General features: G+C 33.9%; 2 protein-coding genes, 1 non-coding gene and 1 pseudogene across 3 annotated transcripts; all 4 read right to left on the bottom strand.

Moving 5' to 3' along the window:
• Positions 1-155: 155 nt before the first annotated feature.
• LOC107069366 (frizzled-4) lies at positions 156-20,121 on the bottom strand. The gene is made up of 6 exons (XM_015326622.2): positions 18,649-20,121; positions 17,440-17,683; positions 17,044-17,290; positions 16,573-16,810; positions 3,721-3,914; positions 156-1,169 (listed from the first exon to the last, which is right to left on the bottom strand). The coding sequence occupies exons 1-6, from the start codon at positions 18,852-18,854 to the stop codon at positions 403-405; spliced, it is 1,896 nt and encodes a 631-aa protein (XP_015182108.1). The 5' UTR covers positions 18,855-20,121; the 3' UTR covers positions 156-402.
• Positions 20,122-20,606: 485 nt separating this feature from the next.
• LOC149033279 (V-type proton ATPase subunit D pseudogene) lies at positions 20,607-21,700 on the bottom strand (annotated as a pseudogene).
• LOC107069347 (uncharacterized) lies at positions 20,836-23,023 on the bottom strand. Its single transcript, XM_015326588.2, has 2 exons — positions 22,592-23,023; positions 20,836-22,506 (listed from the first exon to the last, which is right to left on the bottom strand). The coding sequence occupies exons 1-2, from the start codon at positions 23,000-23,002 to the stop codon at positions 22,321-22,323; spliced, it is 597 nt and encodes a 198-aa protein (XP_015182074.2). The 5' UTR covers positions 23,003-23,023; the 3' UTR covers positions 20,836-22,320.
• TRNAG-GCC (transfer RNA glycine (anticodon GCC)) lies at positions 22,130-22,200 on the bottom strand. The gene has a single exon. It is a non-coding gene; the product is annotated as a tRNA-Gly (tRNA).
• Positions 23,024-23,167: the final 144 nt, after the last annotated feature.

The following is a 23,167-nucleotide window of genomic DNA, read 5'->3' as shown; positions in this document are numbered from 1 at the left end:
CTAATGAAAATCTACTTAAACTATTCACAGCATTGTTTATGTACTCGAAGCACAAATTTTTGCCCAAAATAAATAAAATTTATGTTCTTAATGTTAACAATAATAATATTAATAATAATAATAATAATAATAATAATAATAATAATAATATTTAATAATAGTCGTAATATTAAGCCTCTTTCGTGCATCAATTAATTAATGCATCTTCCCTGTAAAAGTTATATATATATATATAATGACACAGAAAGAAATGAAATCCATCGGATTGGATTCTAAAAAACGAATTACATTTTGTACATGTCGATGTACAGTCTTTATCAAAATAATCACTACTATTATAGACTAAGTTTTAAAAAATAGGTACACATAGTTAATCAATTAGAGAGTATCTTAATGAAACATTTATACTTGTGTTTCGCTACCACTGTGATATTTTCTATGTTTTCTATGTTTCTTATAACTCCTATAATTACTCGATGAAGAATTAGCAACGATTTGATGTTGATGTAAAAGCGAATGTTGTGGTGGTGGAACCAAATGACTAAGATGATGAATTTGATGAGGCGTTGGACTTGTAGAATTTGAATTGAAACAATGAACTACTGGTACAGGTACACCATGTGGATGACACTTGTGTGGTGGTTGTTTGCACGGTGGTAAACGTCTCCAAACGTTCATTAAATTTGGCCACCAAATCCAAGCAGCTGTAACAATACCACTTCCCAAAGTAGCTACCAATCGAAGAATGAAAAACTGAACGTAAGGTTTGGATGGTACTTTAGGTGAACTGGATGGTTCTGGTGCTCTTAGCCATTTTTCACGACCCCACCATTCGTAAAATGTTGTACTGGTTAGACAAAACAATGTCACTGCATAAAAGGTAGCAAAAAAGCCGACTTTGATTAATAAAAGTTTTTGCCTTCTGTAGATTTCCACCGGTGATTTAGACGATTCTCTTTGTCTGATCAATGGATTTGGATGCTGTTGATGGTGTTGTTGCTGTTGAAGTGCACTCACTACAGAACTTGGTGTCACCAATGGTCGTGGTAACAGAAGAGATGTTAAACCAACTAGAAGAAATGTTGTGCCCAAACAAAAGTATGCGAATTGTGGTATTAATACTAGAACCAAAAGGGATCGAGCATTTTGTTGTCCAACGAAGCAACTTCCTAAAACATAAAAGTAAGCAAAATTTCTATTATCTATTATCTATAAATCAAATAGTTTTATTTTATTAAATGCAGCTTGATAGGTAACGTGTTAGTTAGAATTATTTGTATATATTTTGTTTTTATATTTAAATATAATTTAGTTGAGAAAATATTTTCTCAAATGGATCAGAACGTGAGAGAGTGTGTAAGTTGGACGGCTAGGACAAGTAATGCCAACGTAGATCTTTATCTTATTCACGATGCTCCTCATTATCGCGAGACGGCTGTCCGAGAAAGAGAAAGATTCACGATTCACGATTATTCACCCTTCAACCGGTTGAGATCGAAAGTAAGTTTCTCACCTCGCGAGAGATCAGACGAGAACTCACTTAATATATATCAACCATAGCGTTTATATCTTTTTATTCGTTATTACATTTATCTTCAATAATGATACGAAATTATAATTAACGACGATATCATCCTTGTAAATCCAAGTATTAACGTATTTATTTATATTTTGATACTCGATTATTATATTTATCTTGTCATAGGAACTTATAAAATATGAACAAAAGTTGTTTAATTTTTACGTAAATTTTGATTCAACTCAATATAATGAACGGGTATCAAATGTATTTGTATAATACATACTTACAATGTAGATAAGTATGTAAGTACACATAAGTATGATACTTGTTAAAAAGGGATAACGGAAAGAGAAAATAACGGTAAGAATGTTCATGCCTGACACTTCTTCTTTCGGCGAGTTTATCCGGTTAGTAGTGTGGACCTTTTTTCTCTCTTGTGCGAATCATCTCTCCTCGATCTTTCCATCTTCGTCTCTTTCATCATAAGGAATGCGAAGGATCTCGAGTCCCTTTGGTAAAATAAAAATTCTTCTTCAACATTCCAAGTTCCTGACCAGAGTTAAATATTTCTTCGAGGTTTTCAAAAAATGACGACTATGACAACAACGATGACAACGATGTTGATGAACTTGTTGTGAAAGGGTTTTAATTTATTTTTTTTCTTTTATTATTCAATTAGAGTTAATGATTATGATGGAAGATGTCCTCTATTTGAATGTTTTTTTTTTCTTTTTCTTTTTATTTTTCAAATGAGAAATCGTGAGAGAATTTTCGATTGGAAATAAGGAATCTTTTGTAAAGGAAGACTCGTCAGATTTATCTTTTCTCGAGGGAAGTCAAGGCAAGGCTTAGCAAGGCTCGTCGTCGATAGACAGGCTCGATAAATTGGCCTTTAAACGTCGTACCCTATCTTCGACGAACAATCTCGTTTGCGAGGCACGAGCTTACGGTGGTCAACGAGATCGTACTATACTTCGAGAAGAAGCTAAGAAGAGAACATGCGTATGTATTCTTCCTTTATTTCCATTTATCTTTTTTTTTTCTTACTCTCACTAACTCATTCCCATAAGTTATTCGTGTACGTGTTATATACCACATTTCGTATGCATCTACTCTCACGTTCTTATCAAAATCGATTAATCTTAATTGCTTTAACTTATATTTATTTGATCAGTATTTTCTTTAATAAATGTTTTGTTTATACAGTCCGATTCTGAGAACTTGAGGGACGGACGGACGAGGTTTATTGCAATTTTTTTTTTTTTTTAAAGTAAACTTGTAATAATTTGTGCACCGACCAATTGCAGTTGCATTTTATCGTTTTATCCTATTTGATTGTCTTTTATTATTAATTTATCCCTTTTTTATACCGACAGTAGAAAATGATTACTTTTTATTTGAAATTTTGATAGTTAATATATTTAATATTATGATTATTATTATTTTAGTAAATGAAATAGAAAAAGAGAAATATAAAAGTATTGTATATATGTGAAACTAAACATCGTCTTTGCTCTTAGGTCAGAGATAAAAATGTAGTCGAAGTAGCTTTTGATCTTAGCAGAGGACAGTGAAAAGTTGCAGAGCGGGTCCAAAGGTATTTGCATTGAATGTCGCCTGCCTCTCCTACCGGGAGGAGAGAAAGAGGAGCCCTCGCTAACCGCAGCCGATTTCACGTTACCTTGCCTCGAGTAGTCTTCTCCTTGTGTACATGAACATCTTATAGATTTTCTAAATTCGACCATAAATTTCTTAACAGACAATAAGTAGATACTATTTTATTTTATTTTTTTTTCTAATTCCTTTTTTTTTTTTTTGCTAGTTTTATTCGATGAAAGTTATTTAATGTTAATTTTTTATGAGCTTGAAAAAAGAAATTGATATGTACAATTGTTACTTGTTACTTATTGAACTTTAACCATGCTAGTTTGGTTGCATTGCAGCACGTTCACATGAGTTTATAAGAGATTCATAGACAGATCGAGAAAGTTATAAGAAACGTGGGCGGATGTGTACTACTTCATCGTAGTTCAAAGTACAACTGGAAGAACCAGTCATGCTTGGAGTTCATCTAAATCGAATGTTTGAAAATAAGCATATATACGGATATATATATATATATATATATATATATATATATATATATATATATATATAACTTTTCTACATTATTATTAAACAATATTTATAATACTGACCAGTAAGTTCATCAGCATCCACATCTCTGGTAACCAAAACGGCGATTGTCTGAGCAGCTGGAAGTCCCCAAGCAGCAACCGATCCCACGGTTGAGAAGCCCTGTTGTATGCCAAAACTATCCTCCTTGCAATTACCTGCCGTTCGCGACCATTTTCTTGCGACTATGCACCACCATGCACAGATGTTGACCCACCTTTGGTAAAAATCAAAATAATTCAATTATTCATTTATATTCAATACAATTTGAATACGCTCATTGTAAATATTATTTATTATAAGAGCTTTTGATATAAAGTGTATGAGAACCATTACAGCTTTAACAATTTGATGGACAATTATCCCATGTGCTATGTGAGATTGAACAAGTTTGTAGGATTGAAGGTGCCTGGCTTTTGTACATTTGTTGATTGGTGCAGATGCAGGTGCTCTTAAGTGTACTGTTTTCGTTGCACGCTTCTCAACCCCTTAACTCTCAACTTCTTCTCACCCATTTTCTCTTCACACACATAAAGAGAGAACCCAATTGCGGTTACGAGTTACGAACCCCCTAATGGTAACCCAAGCAGCATCGTTTGCTCGCTCGCCATTCGTTTCTTTTCAACCAGTTTCGTTGACGGGGTCTTTCAAAGACTCCTATACCAAGAACTTCAACTAATTAATCACGCAAACCTTTGACGAGATCGAAAAATCAGTGAACGGGTCAAACGAGGCGCAAATACTTTTGCTTGCTAAAAAATCCCCCTTTCCTCTTCCTCTTTACCCACCACCTCTTCTTGACTTCCTTCACCTTTCCCCTTTCTTTCGACTGTAATGTTCCTCTCTCTCTCTCTCTTCTTTTTATTCACGTTTCTTATTTTCTTCTCAGTACCTCTCACAACACAACAACGACCTTCTTCACACTCCTGGTGAGATTTAAGATTCTCCTTTCGTCTCTCGTTTCAACGAGATCGTCGATCCCTTCTTCTTCTTCTTCTTTTTTGATTCTTTTTACCATTTATCTTATGCGAATCGACTTCGATGATCGATCGAGTATATTGGAAGATATTCGAGTTTGTCGATCGAAATTTATGATAAGTAGTGTGAATGTTTTGTAAGATTGGTTATTACCTCTGTTAGTTTTTTTTGCTGAATATTTGATTTTAATTTTAGATTACATTACATTTGTCAAATTTTCTAGCCTTGAATATAATTTTTATTTGATTTAACAGTTGACTAAAATATTAAAATATTCCAGTTAATTATTGAATGAAAAATAAACTTAGGATTAGATTGGATATAGTTATTTATAATTTATTATTAATATGCACGAAATGAAGAGAAAGAGGGAGAAGAGAAGGAAAAGGAGTAGAAGGTGTGTATTGTTAATAAAATATTTCCTATCGAAAGGAAAGAAATATTATGAAGCATCAAGAAGAAGAAGAAGAAGAAGAGAGAGCGAGAGAGAGAGAGAGAGAGAGAGAGAGAAGGATCAAGGGTTCGATTTATCTTGAAAGCCGTAAGGATAGCACGAAGTGGAAGGAGACTAATTAAATGTGATTGATCGCTGTTCGACGGTCCGGGATGTAATTACGTACGCACATACACATATACACACACAACTACAGTAAAAGTTCGTGCCGGAGCAGGTAGGAACGGAGAACATGGCTCGTAAATCATCCTACGAACATCTCGCAGATGTCCGTCGAATAAGAGGAAAAGTATTTTTTTACTCCCTTTTTCTCTCTTTCTCTCTCTTTCTCTCTCTCTCTCTTTTTTTTTATTCGTTTTAAGAAATAAAACCGAAGAATCGAAGTATCTGTTGACGGTGAGATTGCCGCCGTAGGAAATAACTTGTTGAGAAATGAAAATAAAAAAAAATAACTCGATTATACATTTACACGGTTATAATAAATTAAGAGACAATTTTTTAAATTATTTTTTTTTTTTTTAGAAATCTCTTTCTTTCGAATGAATATTAATTTTATACTTTTCTTTTTCGGAAAGATTTTGTAATATGTGTTATAAACATTTTTACAGTATTCATAATGTAATATTTAATGCTCATCTTTTTTGTAATTTGTACTGTTTATTAATTTAAATTTATAGTATACTAGTAATAACGTGACACGTCATTTGTATCTATTAAGAAGATAGACAATTAACATATATAACTATACCAATTAAAGTTAATTCAAATTTTTACATTTGACTTAGATTTCAAATTGAAAAAGTTGCATGCATATATCAGATCATAAAATAGCAATGCATTTAAAGATAATAGGATGTAAAGAAGAATCATCATATTACTGTAGGAAGTTTGAAGGTCAAGTAGGCGTGTATCTGAAGAATGAGTGAGTGAGTGAGTGAAAGAAAGAAAGAAAGCAAGAAAAAAAGAAAGAGAGAAAGAGAAAAGTGTTCCGCGATCTCGCGTATAGCCCGCGGCATATAACCGTGCTGAGAGAAAGAAAAAGATCCTCTCAGTATCGTCTTGTATATCATCCAGAGTCTGTAAAACAAACATACGGTAATTTGCCGATAATTATTGCTTGGGCACACCCACCCCACTCTTCTCTTCCCTACCCTACCTTACTCTACCCTTTCCTTTCCTTTCCTTCTTTTCTACCCTCCCCATTTTCTACCATCTCTCATCTCGCAATTTCTTCTCGTCTACGCAATTTCCTTTTCCCTGAAATAATTGAGGAGGATAGGTGGAGGCTGGTTTTATCGATCGGGTTATTGGTCGAGTTATTGCTTCAAATCGATGGCTATCTTTGAACCGTGCACCACGAGAGAGAGAACGTATATCCAATGAACAGCCAAGGGAAAGGCTCAAATAACGATACGCCTACCGACGTGCCCCATGCTATCTTTTTGATCGTATGTGTAGGGTAATGATTAATTATATCCTTCATTCTCGATTGATCTCGACGTTCCAATACTTACATTCATTTTCGAATCATTTTTTATTAACATTTTCTTCAATCAAATTCTTCGTATATATTTTATTATATTCGTGTAAATGAAATATTTGTATTAAAGACAATTAGTATTGGGATCTCTAGCAATTGAATACGCTATCTGGTGACTAAATTCAATATTAGAGTAGATAGGTCGAATTGCTATGCCAAGCCCCTGCCAGAGATCCCAATAATGGACAATTCATTAATTTGATATAATTTGTAATTAATATCATAGATAATTTCCATAGCTACATTATTTGAAATGTAAATTTGTTGTTAATCTAAAAGGGTAGCGGGTAGATTCTTTTTTTATACTCTTAGCGAAAAAAGAATCTACTTCAGGGATGCGACCCTGCCCACGCGAGCCATGATTCTTCTCCTACCACCAATGATTGGGAGAAATCATGTCCTAACCTATAATCCTATCCACAAACCATCATAATTCCTCTTACATCATCACTTCCTATTCAACTTATCAACGCATCATCATTTTTATATTTAACTTTATCGAATGGAAATTGAAATTTATTAGAATTCTTGTTAAGATTTTTCTATGACAACGAATTCTATATAAAATTGTTTAAAATTATATAGCAAAGATAATAATCAAGCACCAATAATAATGATGATGATGATGATGATGATGATGATGATGATGATGATGATAGTCAATGGAATTTCTCGTAGTTAAAAGATAAATGTCTAATCTAAAGTTATAAGATATTTTAATTGACTCGTAAAATTGTACGAAACGTTGCTGCAAATGTTTGTTTAAAATCAAAATAATAATATTATTGCAAAAACTTTCATAATTTACCATGTACACCATACGTGAACGTTCAGTAACCAACCGAGAGTCAACCTTTCTGTTCTCTCTCTCTCTCTCTCTCTCCGAGTGTGTTTGCTCGTCTTTATTTATAGAAACCAAACGAACGGTAGCTTACATATGCACACGATGTTTTTTTTTTTTTTACAATTCTTATTTTACGAGCTGCTATACAGATTTTCATTTGTGTTTCTTTTTCTGTGTGTTTGTGTATTTTCTCTAAATTTATTTATTCGTAAAAAAAAAAATCAATATTATAAATATTTTATTATTTAAAACGTTCACGTAGAGATAACATTGTCATCACCATTGATAATACAACATTTCGTACAATTAATTAAAAATCTTATAATTAAAAAAAGAAAAAAGTAGTAGGAGTTTGAGTTGCCCAAAATACAGTCGTATCATTTGTTTTGAATTATTTATAAATATTATAGAAAATATTACAGTAACTTAATAAATAAAAAAAAGAAAAAGAAAAGTCTTAATATCTGAGATATTTGTTACAAAAACAAGAAAAAGTGAGAAAGATTTATTTGATACGCGGGGTGGTGTAATATAAAAAAAAAAGTGAAAAAGTTTTTTTCGAATATTTGAAAAGTGATCGGGCCGCTTAAGCGCGCGCCGAGCATGCTTAGCGAGTTGCGCATGCGCAATAAAAGAAGAAGCGCGTGCGTACCTGATGCCCACGTCGTCCCATTCATCAGAACGAGATTCGTCGAACAAGTTTTTGCTTTTCCAAGCAAGAGAGTAGTGTACAAGGAAGAAAGGTGGCAAGTGTGGGACCAGGACGACGACGACGACGACGACGATGCGACGACGAACACGAGAAAAGTGACTTTTGTCGCGCGACCATCGTTCACTTCTTTCTTTCTTTCTTTTTTCTTTTTTCTTCAATCTCTTAGAATCTCACCCTTTCTCTTTTATCTTTTTTCAACATTGTACAAGTTAATGGAGTTATAACATCATTTCACCACAATTCAATCAACTAAACTTTCATTTCTATTACTGTTTAAAAAAAAAAAGCATAAAATTAACCCCTTCAGCAGCAAAAGTATTTTTGAAGAAAAAAATAGCACAAATAATCATTTTTTTTTCAATTTTTTTTTTTCATAAAAGCATAGTTTAGAACATTGTTTTGACAAAAAAAAAATACAGAAATAATCAATATTTTTATATTAATTTTGGATTTTGTTCCATGGAAAAAGGTTATATCTTCTTCTTAATATATATAAATTACGTGTCACGTTTTTTGTCCGCAATGGACTCGTAAACTAGTGAACAGATTTTAAGAAAATTTTCCACACTGTGTGCAGTTTCATTCAACTTGAAAGATAGGATAGTTTAGATCTCAATTTATAATCGCAATGATTATAAATTGACTTAAAACGTTTGTATCGGAATGTTTGTGAGCCCCAGCAAGGCATGGCGGGTCACCCCTAGTTTTATTAATAAATAAATAATTGTTATAGCTTGTAAATGATAAATAATATTAATAATACGATTCTTTTTCTTTGCTTTCACATTCTTATTGACAATTTTCTATTATATTTGAGTGTAAAAAAAATCATAGAAATACAAAACAATACGTCGCTCGAGTTAACTCGAGTGCGCAATAATCGGCCGATTTAGGGCGCTCGAGTTAACTCGAGCGTGCTGCTGCTTAAGGGGTTAATACTTTTCTTTTTTTTTTGTAAATTTAATTACAAGTTGATAAAGTTGTAAAATAATTTAGCTTGGATTCAAGCTCGTTATTTCATACCAAAAACAAAAAAAAAACCCCCCAACTGTTAGAGTTCACGTAAAAGCTAATGTTTCACGCCCAACAAATTTATGAATGAACACGAACGATCTTAGGAGATTTGCAAATTGTATTTGGTATGTATATATATAAAACAAAAAAAAAAGAAAGAAAGGAAAGAAAGAAAGATAGATAGATATATAATTTGAAAACTGGTCTTGGTTGGGGTTAAAATACACGAGGCATGTCTTACGCGTTCGCACGCAAAGAGAAAATATGCGGTTGCATATGTTAAGATAAGAAATTATACTTCTTTGAGAAGAAGCTGCTTAAGGGGGCGTATCCCCGTCGTAAGGCAAACGAGAGAGGCACCAACAACGTTCAACTGCCATAAGGCAGATGGAAATCCTTTCTTCTTCTTTTATCTTTATCTTTTCTCTTTATCCTTTCTATCTCTCTTCTTCTTCTTCTTCTTCTTCTTCATCATCTTCTTAGATAGAATAAAGCAAAAGAACAAGAAGAAGAAGAAGAAGAAGAAAAAAATAAAACAGAACAGAACATACTAAAAAGAACTGAAACGATGGGGAGCCTGCCACGTCGAAGTCGTTTCAAACGCGGACCAGTTTTGGACTCAGAGAAGTATGAGATACGACGAAGGAGAAAGAGAAGGAGGAGGAGGAGGAAGGGGAAAGGGGGGAGGGGAGGAAGGACCCCGATGGATTTTACGACTTTACTCTAATGTAAGTGGTGTGCAGCAGCAGGGTTAGGGCTTTGCGCGATTCATTTTCAGAGCTCGCAGCAAAAGCAAGCGCAGCATAGCGCATACCTGTTGCTAGCATCCATCCATCCATACCTGCTAGTATCATCATCATCATCATCATCATCATCACTACGACGACCATACGCTAGAACTTTCGAAGGAAAATACCCGAAGCGTTCGACGAGAAATATTCGATTTTACGATCTTTCCTTCTACATCCAACGTAACATTTCATTTTTTGATTTTATTTCAAGAAATGCGCCTATTTTATTTGACACTAAAACGAAATTACAAAAAGGGGGGTTTTTTTTTTAATGCGAGATTTTCAGTTTCGTGAGTAAAAGGGGTGGAAGAGAGGTTTATTTGATAATCAATTATTAACCCTTTCGTTATGGGCATATTTTCCGCGGTGCTACTACTTCTTATTGTACGAGACTGCTAATAAGTGTAGCAGCATCGAAATTGCAATTTATTTTTAAGTAATTTGGTTGTTGATATTAATGATTTTTAAATCAAAAGAAACAAAACATTAAAATTACACGTCCCAGTGTGGGATATTTGACATGCATATGTTCGTCATATGTAAAATATTTGCGGTATTTTATGGAGGGCTACTATAGGGTCTCGTAATATCTCAGTGGCATCTCGTGGTGGGCCACTATAGTGGTTCGTAGTAGTGAAAGGGTTAATTATTATAAAATAGTGAATCATCGGAATGATAGAATTGAAAATGAAATAGTGATTATGATCTTTGAATTGGAATTCAATGATTTATATTGTCTAAGGAAAAACGTGACAAATTATCTATGGAATTTCAAATTGAAATAAAAAGAAAAAAAAAGAAAAAAAGAAAAGTATCTAAGAGAATGCAACAATTTTGTAACAACTCAAGGGCCAATGATCTCTCAGGGAGAATCCGTTGTCTTCGTCTTCGTTTTCGTTTTCGTCTTCGTCGTCTTCGTCGTCTTCGTCGTCGTCGTCGTACAAGGCCCGCCGCGAGGTATATAATCAACGAGATGAGATGAAAGGGGCACTAGTCGCATCGTGTTTGTTTTGTTAGTTAACAAGTTGTTAAGTCGTCCTTCCATCTCTCTCTCGCAAACCTTCCTTCGTTGGGCCCACCATCCATCCATCCAACCATCCAACCACTTTTCGAACTAAACTATAAGACTCGAAACCTTGTAAGAATTCATCCCACTTAGTAATTTTGAAAGAAATCTGAATTAATTTTTCCCTACAAGAATAAAACCAAAAGAAAGATGAAACAAAAAAAAACAAAAAGAAGGAAGACACATTTTTTTAAGAGATAAGAAAACTGGTTTTAATTTTAATTTGGTTGTTTTTTTTTTTTTTTGCTTTGCTTTTCATCAGACACCTCGTATCACCACCGTAATTTATTCAATATGGTAATAATGAAAGTATTCGAGATCGTTTATTATTATTACTTCAGCTAAAAACTTTAACGAAACTTTTTTTCCATGGTTAATTTTGTTCATTTTTGAATCGAAAAATATGTAATTGTAATTTTTACAAAACTCTTAAGTTCTTATTTTGCAATATGATTTATTGCAAATAGGTAATATTGAAAAGTAAAGGATAACAAATACCCACACAACAGAAAAACTTTTTCAAAATTTTCTAAAACATTTCTTGAAAAGCTCTAAACCTTTCAAAAAAGGTTTCTAAGAAAAATCTTTCGTATTCAGAGATTACTTGCTGAGAAGATTACTTACTCTATCAGTAGTCAAATATTTTTAGAAATGTTTTTTAAAAATATTCTTGTCAAATCTTTGATGAATCTTTTTCCAAATATTTTTAGAATGATGTCTGTTTGCAAGATTTCTCAAAGATTTTTTTTGGATATTATTTTACGAAACTTTCGTTGAAATATTTCAAAATTTATCGTGTTATGTGGGTATGAATTATTGAAGTGTATGGGTCAACATAATATTTGGTAATAGGAAAAATCTATCAAAACTAATTTTGTTCTTTATAAAAGAAGAAGAAGAAGAAGAAAAAAAAACAAATATGTGTATAAATAAAGATTAGATTCTTATGAAAAGGTGATGGATTGGAAAAGTAAATAACAAAAGATATTATGGACCATCATCCACTTTTAAAGTAGAAATGCATCTGGGAGGCTTCGAGGGGGAGGGAGGGGAGGTTATTCTGCAGGATTATCCTAATGGCCTGAGAAAGGTCTGACAAAAGAAAGGATAAAGAGAGAAGGAGTGAGAAATAAGAGAACTCTGGGTCCAACCTTAAATCTTTCAAACCAATACCAACATCAACATCAACTACTACTACTACTACTACTACTACTACTACTACTACTACTACTACTATGCTGATCACACCTATTTCCATTTTAACGAAATAAGATAAGATCTCTGTGAAAGAACAGTGTTCCTAATGAAGCCAGTTGTTCGAGATGGTATCTGGACCCATCCACTTTCCAAGTGAAATTACAAGAGAAAATCTTTCTTCTAAAAAATAAAATAACAAAGGAATTTAAAAAAAAAAAAAATAAATAAAGGAACGAGAGATAAAAGATCCAATAGAAACGTTCAGGAACCTTGCTAGAGTTTAGGTACCTGCAAGAAAATGAACGGTAACCCGACCCCCATGACAATTCCTTATTCTAACGTGAAAAGATTTGAATATATCTGACTGAAAAGATTAATACGTGAATCAAATTGGTAACGAATCAAAAATAAACATTGATGGTGATTTCTATTGTTAAGCGAAAATAAAAAAATAAAAAAAGAATAAAATATGAGATCTCTTTATGAAAGGGACACGAAGTTTGTAAAAGAATTTCTATTGTCAACATTTAAATGGAAAATTGTCCTTTTTACAAATACAAAAAGAGAAAAAAAATATACCCGGAAGTTGTAAAGGAAAAAAAATATATAGAAAAGATAAAAATGAAGAAATTTCTCAAGAATCAGATATATTTGTAACCTTTTTCAAACCCATGATGTATAACAGAAAACAGCAATCCGAACCATACCGAACCTAACTCACCCAAAAAAAAAAGAAAGGTTTACATTCCAAATGAAAATAGTATTTTCGTGAAAAGGGCGTAACAATTTAATAAAGTCCGTTGTCAAAATTGTATATATGGACGACCACCCACATTATTTCTTGTCCAAGTTAAACTACAATGGAAAATTTTACTGTAAAAATAGTCAACCTGGGAGTTCCTAAAAAAAAAAAAAAAAAAAGAGATAAATATTCTATATAATCCTCAGGATTCTACGACACAACAATAACAGTGACACTGGGGAACCCTGACAAATTCTTACTTCTTTAGGATAAACAACAACAACAACAAAAAAGAAAGTCAGGAATGAAAAGAGATAGAAGTAATACGTTGGGTAAGAGAGATTGGTGATGGTGATGGTGGTGGTGGTGGTGTCGGGTTTGAAAAGTGATCAGGGTAGGAGAGTTTGGCTCGTTATCGAGAACAACTAAAGGTAGATGAGAGAGAGAGAGAGAGAGAGGGTGGGGAGGTAACCTGAAGTTGGGAGGGGGTAGTTGCTCCTTGTAAGAGCGCCTTATCTCGGATAAATTATCGAGGAATTCTCGGATCCGGATCCTTAAGTCTGTGTAGCGATGAGAAAGAGAAGGAGAGAGCTTAAGGGACAAAGCCCGTAGGCAAGCAGGCAGGCAGGCAAGCAAGTAAGCAAGCAAGCAAGCAAGCGAATGAGAGAAGGAACAGACAAACGTAGTAGGGTAGGTAGGAAAGAGGGAGAGAGAAACTGGACAGCAGGTTCGAGTCGCGATGGAGCACCGGGGGAGCAGAGAGATGATGGATCAGCTCTCTCGGACCCGTCCTCTTCCACGACTTATCCTTTTTTCCTTGTTCCTGAGACGCCCATGAAAGCCGAACAGCGTGCTGGTGGAGGAGTACCTCCGGAGGGAGAGAGAACAAGAAGAAGAAGAAGAAAAAAAAACAGAGATGCACGAGAGAAGAAGAAGAAGAAGAAAAAGAATACTACGACGTTCGAAAGAAATCGAAAAATAAAAAGTTTCTCTCGGGATAAGGGGATGAGAGAAATGGAGGTTGGTGGGGTGAGGGGTTGGTTGAGAAGGGAAAGGCACAAAGGGCGACACTGCTGGTCTACCTCAGCCGGTCGTCGTCTACTCAAAGAGAAAGAGAGAGAAAGAGAGAGAGTGTAGGTACTACTCTCGAAACACATCCCAACTTTTGGACCCTCGTAGCACCATTCTCGTTCCCTTCATTGGCGTAGAAAAAGGGACTATTGATTTTTCTTTACTATTTACTTTATTATTCTCGTTTTCTCTCGTTGGTATACCTACATTATTTGGACTATGGTAATAGTACAAATAATGTTTAAAGAGAACTCGTGATAGGGTTTCAATTCATATACATGTGTATGCATTCATATTTATCTGTTACAACCGTAGCCCCTCTCTCTTTTTCTCTTTCTATCTCATTGTATTCGTGTGTTATGTATTTTAACGAGGAAAAAAAGAAAAAGAAAAAAATCGTCATGGATTTCTCGTGGGCAGCGAACGACCCTGAGCGTGAAACTCTCTTCTTACATGCTGATATTATATATACACGTAGAAAGATTTTCGATCGTATACCTTTGAATACCGAGAGAGCTACAGAAGGTATTTGAACATGTAAGCGTGCAGTAGTAGTAGTAGTAGTAGTACATGTATATAGTAGATGGGTTCTCTCCCATCGTGGTAGGCTATGGAAGGCCCAATGCACCGAAGTACATAGTGTACAGCCATAATTTACATCGAAAGAGCCGATAAATATCGCGCCCTACGGACACACGAAGAGCCAGGGAACACAACCACATCCCATGAACTCAATAGCACTTCTATGCATTGTCCCGCCTTATTTCCCCCCCTCTTCTCCCCTCTTTATAGTTCGTTCCTTTTACTCCCCATAAGCTTGTACCCCTCACCCACCTCCTCTTTCATCTCGTACCTAACTCTCTAGCACATATGTATGTATGCTCACGTATTATACACTGATACGCGGCATTCTCTACTACTCACAAACCCTCCTACAGAAACCACCATTCCCTTTCCTTTCCCTTCCCTTCCCTTCCTTCCTTATTTCTTTCTTTCTTTCTTACTTGCTTGCTTGCTTGCTTTCTTTCACCTCGTTTTTTTCTATTCTTCCTGCCTCGGCATTTCCACAGCCGGTATTTTCGAATTCCGCCATATGTAAATCAGCGGTAACAATTGCCGAATTCAAAATTAGGATCGTGGATAAGCAAAGTGTATATATATGTATACATAAAGGGCCGTTCGTTAAGGGCAGACTTTTCGGATCGTTTGATCAACTCGACTCCGACTCCCTACTCGATTCGCTTTGTGTAAACTTTCTCTCTCTCTCTCTCTCTCTCTCTCTCAACTGATACAATGATCTCGCATATTTTATCTTATATATACATATGTGCATACATATGTATGTATGTATGATGTACATATACATATATATATATGAAAATATTCTTCAATTGGGATTGAACTTGTTATAATATATACGTGGAACAATAGTACGGTTTCTAAAGGTTATTATAGTAACCAGTAATTTAATTAACTTCTTTTAAACTCCGATAAAAATTCCCCATTGAATACCCGGTGATCATTGAATAAACAATCTTATCAATTTACTTATTGAAATTCAATGAAATATTCAAAGGATCAAGGAAGATCAATGGTGTAAGAGTTGTGACGATAATCTCGTGAAAAAAAAAAATAATGTCAAGATGCGATATGAGTTCTAGCGGAAATGGTCGATGTTTTTACACGTCACCCGTTATATACAGTAAGACGAGGCTCACAGTATAAACGGGACGAGATGAGACGAGATGGGAGTTGGAGGCTCGTTAGCGGCACGAGGGGAGTCAACACTGTTGCCAGATTGTTATCCCTTCTTTCCCTACCACCAATCTTTAACCCTTTCACTACTACGGGTGACTATAGTCACCCGCCACAAAACGACACCCGCACACGACGGGTGACTATAGTCACCCGTCACACGATGCCACCTATACGCGACGGGTGACTATAGTCATAGACTATAGTCACATAATTATGAACAAAAATCATTTTGGTTCTAAAAGTAATGTCACAAAGTCGTTTTTGAGACAATAGGCTCCGAATGCTAAAGACTGCGCGCGCTTAATGTTCCCACTTTCGGTACGGCGCTCCGTTCTAGACGAGGTACTTCGCGGCGAGGCCCACCGTAGCGAAAGGGTTAACGTTCACTCTCACACACCAAGTGGCTTCCTACACATCACAACACCATATACTCCTCGAACCTAAGAGTCAAACCCTTTTACAAATGTACACACCCTTTTGTACCGATTTTGTAGCTTCTACGATCTCATTACCAGGAAGAACTCATCTCTTCTTCCTCTTTCATCTTTCTCTCTCATTGAAGAAATGTTTTTTTTCTATTAGAAAAGAGAGAACGCATCAACCCCACCACCCATCCACCCCATCATCTCTTTGGGAATTTGTGTAATAATTTTCCCCGAATTTAGTTTTATCGTCTCACGTTGTATGAAAGATAAATGGATTACTCACCATACGATAGCTGCGTGGCCAAAATAATACAACAGGATGAAGACTATAGCACAGTAGGGATTGGATAATCCGTCCTGGGTCAAATATTGTTGTTGGTGTTGAGATATGACCGCTTGATCTTGGGGATGTAACGGTATTGCGGGTGTACATGCCACGGTCAATCTGCCAGCAGCTAATCGAATCACGTAACCTACTGCGACGATCCCATGACAAACGGCCAGACATGTAATTACTTTCTCTGTAAATAAGAGTGATTTAATCAGATCAGTAAGAGATCAGAGATTATACTTAATTGGGGTGGTATTTTTTTAAAAAGAATCTTTTCTTTTCTTTTTTTACGTTCTACAATCCTAATTACTATGTTCATGTCTTTCTATTCCCCAATTATGTTAATGTCTACAAAATATAGGCATCACCATAATACCAAATAAATGTATGATAATCGTACGATTTATTTGATTTTGATCTTACCAGCCGTATTCATGATCGCTGCTTTTTTTCTAGGTTTCATCAAAGACAGTATTGCAATGATGACAGAAATTAAGCAAATTATTGTAAAAACTGTCATCCATGCTTGAGTAGTTTTCTTATCCTTTGGAGACCAAAGTATATCAGCTTCACATGTTGCAGCACATCTTCCAGAACGATTTAGGAATACGTATAAACCAGATTTGGCATACCACGAACAACCCCATGGTCCACCGCTAGCACCAATTGGCTTAAAAAACAAATTTCAAATTTGGATTAACTTGTAAATTGATTTTATCTTATCTTTTGTCACTCGTCTGATTTAAACAAGTTTTTTTGTTGGAAAACAAAAAAAAACATGTGTTTCAATTCGTAGGGTTCATGTTTATTCAAGATTACCTGAATAGGATTGGCAGGACCTGGTTCACCTGGTCCATCCATACACATATGATGATGGTTGTTCACAGGTGGGAATTTGGAACAATTCAAAGCCGCAGGCCAAGGAAAACCAAAGCCTTGAAGAACTGGAAAGCATCTTGCTCTTACTTGTTCGCATAAACCTCTGCAAGGACCAATTGGCGACGGTACCTTTTCCGTACACATTGGCGCATAAACCGAGCAAAGGAATAAATGCAGCTGAGCACTTTAAAACAATTCAAAATACAACATTTTATTAAAGGTAATTGAATTGATAAATAATTGGGGGACAATATGATAAATTTAAAAAAAAAGGGTATCAGAAGTTACTTTTCGTATCATTTTATAAATTTATAAAAGCATACTGTGTTGTGTTGTAACACCTCATCGGGTGCCTCTGATTATTTTATCTTTCAGCTGCTAACATTGGTTACATATTAAACTTTGCTTATCTTGAAAATGTTCGTTCTTTGCCGGAGCTTTCAAAGCTTCTTTCTTACATGTGTACAACGCTACACTGTATTTCTTCGTCTATTCAAATATGAATTAGTATTTGTGTACGAGATAATACTGTATAACTTTGAACTATCTATATTTGATTTATAAATAGATTTAGGATTTTTTTTTTTTTTTTAAATAAATAAACGCGATTCATGATAAACGAAGTTTATCTTCTAGGATTTGATTTGTTGTTAAAATATCAGTAAAGTAATAACGTTGCTTATTATTATGTTGTTATTTTAAATATTGAATTGGTCAATAATGTATTGAGATAAACGAAATTGTTTAGATTTATTGACAATGTGGACAATTGACGAGACATTTCATCTAATATATAAATAAAACTATAATGTCATTAAAATATAAAATAAAATAACAAACACGATCGTGTTTCGTATTTTAATAACACGTGGGTTTTAACGACACAAGTTTAAGCACTTTTTAGCACGTGTTGCGATAAGTTATCGATAGTTTAGATAACATACGGAATTTTCTATTTTTTTTCTATTGAAATTTTTGAAGATAAACGAAGAAATAGAGAGAGAGAAAAAAAACAATAGTGTTAAAAGAAAATAGAAAATAAAAAAACGTACACATAGAAAAAGTTAGATGATATGCATTTTGATGATGATGCATGTGATTAAACGTAATTAAATATTGAAAAAAAAGTTTGAGAGACACTGTTCTCACCTGCATCCGTACTGAATCAAAGGGCTAAACGTTTGTAGGGTAAAGTCGGCGTCTCCTTGAATCTCGTGGCCTACCAAATTCGGCATGGCGGTCACGTTGTACCCCAAACCACGGCACATTTCTATCCTTATAGGCTCGCACGCTCCAAGAACGTGCTGCATCCTTTGCAAGAATATCAATAACAAAATCCACCAACACCACCACATTTTTTTTCTTCTAATTGAAGAATATATATTTTTTTTTAAACAAATCTTCGAATCCTCCCTCCCCAAGTCTTTCCCCCGCCTCCTCCCCGTTTTTTCTTCCTCTTCCTGTTTCTCTTCGTTTTTTTTTTCGAATCTCACACTAACAGACAGCACTTCCGTCGGATAGAAAAATACTGAGAGAAGGAATACAGAATGATGGTAAGAAGAAGAAGAAGAAGAGTTAGGGCTCTTTAATCTGTTAGTTTTCCTTGCACACCCGTCGTTTTTTTTACCAATTCGTCGACATGCTGTCACGTTTTGTTTACATTCTTTCAAATCCGAGGCGCCTTTCCAAATGCTCAGCTTTTTCTTTCTCAACTCACCCTCGCCACGTTGATCTTTTCTTATTTTTTTTGTTTATATTACCGTGGTTTAATCAATCTAAATCTTACGTATGATTCATACGTACGGAACGTTGAACAAAACAAAAATAATAGAATTTTGTTTGAGTAATTGTTGTTGTTGTTGTAGAAAAAGATTTCAATATTTTCGAGATTTTTTTTCTTTAAAGAGTTTCGAGGGATGAAATTTTAAGCGGGTAATTTAAATGACACTTTTTTTTTTCATTCGTTAAAAAGTCCCATTCGCATAATTATTTGTTGGATTGTAATATATCACGTTTAAGTAGAAATTCTACGTTTGTTTGTTTATTTGTTTGTTAATTAATTGTTAATAATTGCACTAGAAATACTTTATTAAAAATTATCTTTCAATTAATCACCGAGTTCATTCGTCTTTACGATAAACAACGCGAGATATTGTATAAATAGTTGCAATGTTCATTTGAGAGAACGGGTTGAACCAACAACCACCCACAACCGGGTTTCCCGTAGTACTGACTTTCGGTTGCCCTTCTAAGAAGCGTCTGAAGCATCGCTGGTGGCGGCATCTGTTTACCTCTCCCCTCTTTTCAAACTTTATCTTTGTCACCCTCCTCCCTTTCTTCACCCTTATAACACGTGCCGTAATTATGGAATTGATTAAATTTAGAATTGTTATATTTTCAACAAAAATGTTTAATGGAACATCAAACATATTTTTCAAAAAAAAAAAAAAAAAAGGAAGAACAAACAAATTTGATTTAATAAATTCAACAAGAACAAAGTTTATAAAAAAGGGGGATGCAAAATTAGTTGCATTTTGTTGTATTTGTATGTATTTTAATTTTACATAAAAGTAACTTCTATAAATTAAAGAAAATACACACACATGAAACATTGTTAAATTCGTATGATCATATTTTAGATTAAAATAATAACAATAATAATAAAAATATATATAAGGAGGAAAAAAGAAAAGAAATGAAAAGAAGGGGGAGGGAGGGGAGTGGGAGGAGGGAAATAAAAATAGTAAAAATAAGATAAAGGGACAGAAATGGTTGTTGTTGTTGGGTTCGAAGTATAATAAATGCTCGAGGCACCATAGGCACACACATATATATATATATATAAATCACAAATACACACAAACAGAGAGAAAAAGAGGATGCACAGAGTTAGAGTGAGAGAAAGAGAGAAGAAGAGGAAAAGGAAGAAGAAGAAGAAGAAGAAGAAGAAAAAGGAGAAGACGAAGGAGAAAGAAGCACCGGAGCGCGAAGCCCAATTATACGAAGAAAATACAGCCCCATAAAGCCAACCTTAACCGCCGCCAAACACTGGGATATGATAATGAGAGCCTGGCTGTGTATGTTGCTTGCTCCTCAAGTCGACCCTTCTAAAGGTCCCTCCTCTGCTGCTGCTGTTGCTGTTGCTGTTGCTGTTGCTGCTGGTCCAAGAAAGTCTTCAAAGTGTAGGGAGCTTGCTTCCGAAACGTGGAGGACTCTGTTCTTCTTTGAGGGGGAAAGAGAAAGAGAGGAATCTTTCGTAACTCGTTTCTCATTGGAACTGACGTGAAAAATTCCATCCTCCCTCAGTCGTCATCTCTCTCTCTCTCTCTCTCTCTCTCTCTCTCTCTCTCTCTCTCTCTCCCTCATTCAAAAAGTCCCATTCAATAAATTTTTATATTTATTTCTACTTTCTTGTCCTTCCCAAAGAAACTTTTGATGTTCTTCAATTTTTCTCTTTTTATTATTTTAAAGTTTATTTTCTTTCGAAATTTCTATTTTAACTATGTGGATTTTATTCGGTATTTATTTATTATTTTATTATTGATATGTTAATTATTAGAAAAAAAAAACAAACAAATGCTTTTTAAAAAAGTAAATCATGGTCAGTGTCGTCATCGATAGCTTTTTTAGTTTCTTGAATAATTGAAATATTTCTTATCACGTTTGACTTGATTTTTCTTTGTGTTTGCATCTTTTTTAATCTAAAAATGTCCTCCCTCTCGCGTTCTTCCAATTCAGTTGCAATATACGTCAATGTAGATTTTAATCGTGGTATAATAATATAACGTAATACATTGACACGACGATGCGTCACTTTTAAATGTTTCTCCAATGTTATAAAACTAGATTGCAAGGATGCTAATTGAATTAACAGTTCCAATGCATTTCGATAATTATTTTTCACTTTGAGTACCTGCCATTGTAAAATATTCATATTTTTAACATAACAAATGTTGAATAGAATTATTGATAATAATAATAATGATGATGATACCTGTTGTCCACCTCTGGCTAAACCAGTGTAAAGAAAAGGATCGAAACCTTCTTCGTAATATTCATATGTTTGAATATTAACACCAACGATAATATTTTTTCGCGATAACACTTTGATCGTTGCTTTATTTGCCAATTGTAATACAAATTGATTTATATTACCGGTTATATAATTAACTTCGGCCAATGAAAATGATGCTTCTTTCATAACTTCTTTTAAAATTGATTTCTTTTCTAATAATTTTGCTAATATTGTTTTAAAATAGGCTAACAAGGTGTCAGATTTCTTTTTTAAAAGTATATAACTTTTCTCAGCTGCATTTAGACGATGTTTGATCATAGATTGTGATCCATTTGTTGGAAATACTCGTGTTCCCTCGATCATATTAATATTATTTATTTATAATAAATTATATTTTTCAATATGAAATACACACACAACATGTTACGTCAGATATATGATAAACAAATTAGAATCTGTTTTTATGCTTTCGTATTATTGTTTTTTTTTTTGAATCGTTAGGTTTACTACTAATATATCAAAACTCGTTAAAATTTATTCAGGCACAACTGTAATGTCTTGTTGTTAACAAAAAAAGAAACTAAATTTTTATAGAATAAATAAAAAAAAATAAGATGCATCGGCCGGGAATCGAACCCGGGCCGCCCGCGTGGCAGGCGAGCATTCTACCACTGAACCACCGATGCTGATGTATCAGGTTACATGTTTGTTTACATTTGATTGATAACATTATTATTATTATTATTTGAAACATTTCTTTATTCTGTGTGCGTGCGTGTATATATATTTAAAAAGTAATATAATATTTATAGAAATAAATATCCTCGTCTGAATTTTTCATTGTATGTGTACTTTCTATTCAATGGATAGATATCGTTGTTATCAGTGCGAACAGATTTGTAAAACATTTTATTAACACAATTGATAAAATTGTCAACTTCTTCGTTACAACGAAGTGTTTGACATTTATTTTGATTATAACAATCTTTAACCTGTAGAAGAAATAATATCTTTAATAGTATTATTAAGGAACGATTATCTATGTAATTGTATAAATGAATTGTTTAATAACGATACCTTTGCTTGTTCATACAAACAAGCTTTATCATTCGTCTGTTGTGCATAATTTACAACTTTTCGAAAAAGTTGATCTATTTCTTTTTTATCGAGTTTATTTCTTTTCGTATGATCCTCATCTAAAGCTGCTAATTTATCTGCCCAATATCGATCATTATCTTCCGTATCTTCTTTTTCTATTAAATCTGTTTGTATAAAACATATATATATATATAGATTTATATAAAAAAAAAAAATGTATAAATGTATTATAAAATAATGATTACCATTATTTTGACAATTGTATATTCGTTTAGCCAAAACATCGCTAATCAACATTATATTTGACATAGATTGAACGGGTCGTTTTTGAAGATCTTTATTTTCATAGGAAGTTTCGTTGAATAAAACTTTGATCATTGGTAATTCCATTTTGAATATATATTCAACTTATTAATTTTAAAATAAATATTATTACTCAATTTATTTTTACAGCGAAATATCATTCACATATTGCTATTACAAATTGACATAGCGCCATCTAAATAATTTCATTTTATTTTTTATACAAGGTGTTTCGGGATTTATTGGACATAA

This window comes from Polistes dominula, unplaced genomic scaffold (assembly GCF_049000335.1).
Source record: "Polistes dominula isolate Pdom_NZ unplaced genomic scaffold, Pdom_raw_medaka contig_49, whole genome shotgun sequence".
Taxonomy (NCBI): Eukaryota; Metazoa; Arthropoda; class Insecta; order Hymenoptera; family Vespidae; genus Polistes; species Polistes dominula.
This window is presented reverse-complemented; position numbering and strand designations above follow the sequence as displayed.

Excerpts from the sequence above, each read along its gene's own strand:
- LOC107069366 (XM_015326622.2), bottom strand. The coding sequence starts at position 18,854 with ATGTGGTGGTGTTGGTGGATTTTGTTATTGATATTCTTGCAAAGGATG. Across the intron at positions 17,291-17,439 it reads GTCCTGCCAATCCTATTCAG|CCAATTGGTGCTAGCGGTGG; the intron begins GTAATCTTGAAT and ends TTGTTTTTTAAG. Across the intron at positions 1,170-3,720 it reads GGATGCTGATGAACTTACTG|GAAGTTGCTTCGTTGGACAA; the intron begins GTCAGTATTATA and ends TTTATGTTTTAG.
- LOC107069347 (XM_015326588.2), bottom strand. The coding sequence starts at position 23,002 with ATGGAATTACCAATGATCAAAGTTTTATTCAACGAAACTTCCTATGAA. Across the intron at positions 22,507-22,591 it reads GTTTGTATGAACAAGCAAAG|GTTAAAGATTGTTATAATCA; the intron begins GTATCGTTATTA and ends TTTCTTCTACAG.